The following is a 1,364-nucleotide window of genomic DNA, read 5'->3' as shown; positions in this document are numbered from 1 at the left end:
GCCCCCAGGAAGCCCGCCAGGACCGGGGACATGGCTGAGAGACAAAGAGAGACGGAGAGGAGGGACGGGTGAAAACAGGAACACATAAACAACATTTCATCTCACAGACGAACAAACAACGACACAGAGAGTCAGGGACATGAACCCTGACCTACTGCTGCAGACATTATCTCCCACAATGCACCTGGAGGGGATCAGCACCGGACTGAGGAATGACATCATCATCTTTACACAGAAACATCAGCTGGAGACACGATGATGTCATCACAGCAACCCCCCGAGAGCTCATTAGACGCATCGCAGGACTGAAGACACCCCGCTAAGAGGAGGAGGAGGAGGAGGAGGAGGAGGAGGAGGAGCAGGAGAGGATGAAGAGGAGGAGAGGATGAAGAGGAGGAGGAGGAGGAGGAGGGGGAGGAGGGGGGAGACGGGCGGGGTAAAGACGAACAGCAGCAGTGGCAGGAGGGGGAGGAGTCTGTGAAGCTCTTTGTTTGCTGCGCACAGAGGAGGATTGTTGTCCCACAAGGACATTCTGATGCTGCCACACACACACACACACACACACACACACACACACACACACACACACACACACACACACACACGCTCTTGTAAGTGTAGTCCCTCTTGTCTCTGAATCTGCATCCCTATACTAACCTTACTTCTCTCTTTAGAACCACAGACCTGGTTTCTCTCCTCCTCCTCAGGGTCTCAGCCTCTCTAAGTTTACTCTAATGCACCTGAACCGTCTCTCCTTCATGAGTACACCTCCCTGCAGTGATCCTGATCCTGGTTCTGAGATGACCTCCAGGATGAACTTCTTCTTCATGTGTTCTAAAAGCTGCAGATGTAGCTGTTTGTTCTCTCCCTGTGATGATGCAGTGTGTCCTTCCTCTGACCCTCAGGTGAGTCTGCAGACAGGTATCAGGAGGGTCAGAGACTTAGACCTCTATGTGGTTTAGCTTACCAATGTAGCATGCTAGCAGAAGCTAACGTTTTTACCAAAGCTAACAAAATGTGCTCCTCTCTTTTCCCCGGATTGATTTGATTGGACGAGTGTGATCTGATCGTCTCTGGAGCCGCTCTGATTAGTGAAAGTTAATAACCGTTGTCAATGGGTTTCGACCAATCAGGATCAAGTATTTAACACAGCCGGCTAACAAACCCACTGGTCACAATCAGCCACACACACACACACACACACACACACACACACACACACACACACACACACACACACACACACACATACACACACGCCCTCGGAGAGTAATCAGTAACCACGGCTCACAGTCAGCTGAACGCCACCACACCAACATCTCCTCTTCCTGTTGTTGTCAGCGTTCATTCAGACTCAGCCTGAT

General features: G+C 51.0%; 1 protein-coding gene across 1 annotated transcript in view; it reads right to left on the bottom strand.

Moving 5' to 3' along the window:
• The window catches only part of LOC117809689 (synaptotagmin-11-like), an 8,084-nt gene extending 6,720 nt beyond the window's left edge, over positions 1-1,364 (bottom strand). Inside the window, exons 1-2 of the mRNA XM_034679147.1 lie at positions 1,292-1,364; positions 1-34 (exon numbers count right to left, since the gene is read on the bottom strand). The exon at positions 1-34 is cut by the window's left edge and continues 901 nt beyond it. Coding sequence (XP_034535038.1) covers positions 1-34; positions 1,292-1,319 — 62 coding nt within the window. The 5' untranslated portion in view covers positions 1,320-1,364. The remainder of the gene's footprint in view (positions 35-1,291) is intronic.

This window comes from Notolabrus celidotus, unplaced genomic scaffold (assembly GCF_009762535.1).
Source record: "Notolabrus celidotus isolate fNotCel1 unplaced genomic scaffold, fNotCel1.pri scaffold_343_arrow_ctg1, whole genome shotgun sequence".
In the NCBI taxonomy this organism is placed as follows: domain Eukaryota; kingdom Metazoa; phylum Chordata; class Actinopteri; order Labriformes; family Labridae; genus Notolabrus; species Notolabrus celidotus.
Note: the sequence above shows the minus strand (reverse complement) of the source record. Positions and strands in the feature narration are given on the sequence as shown.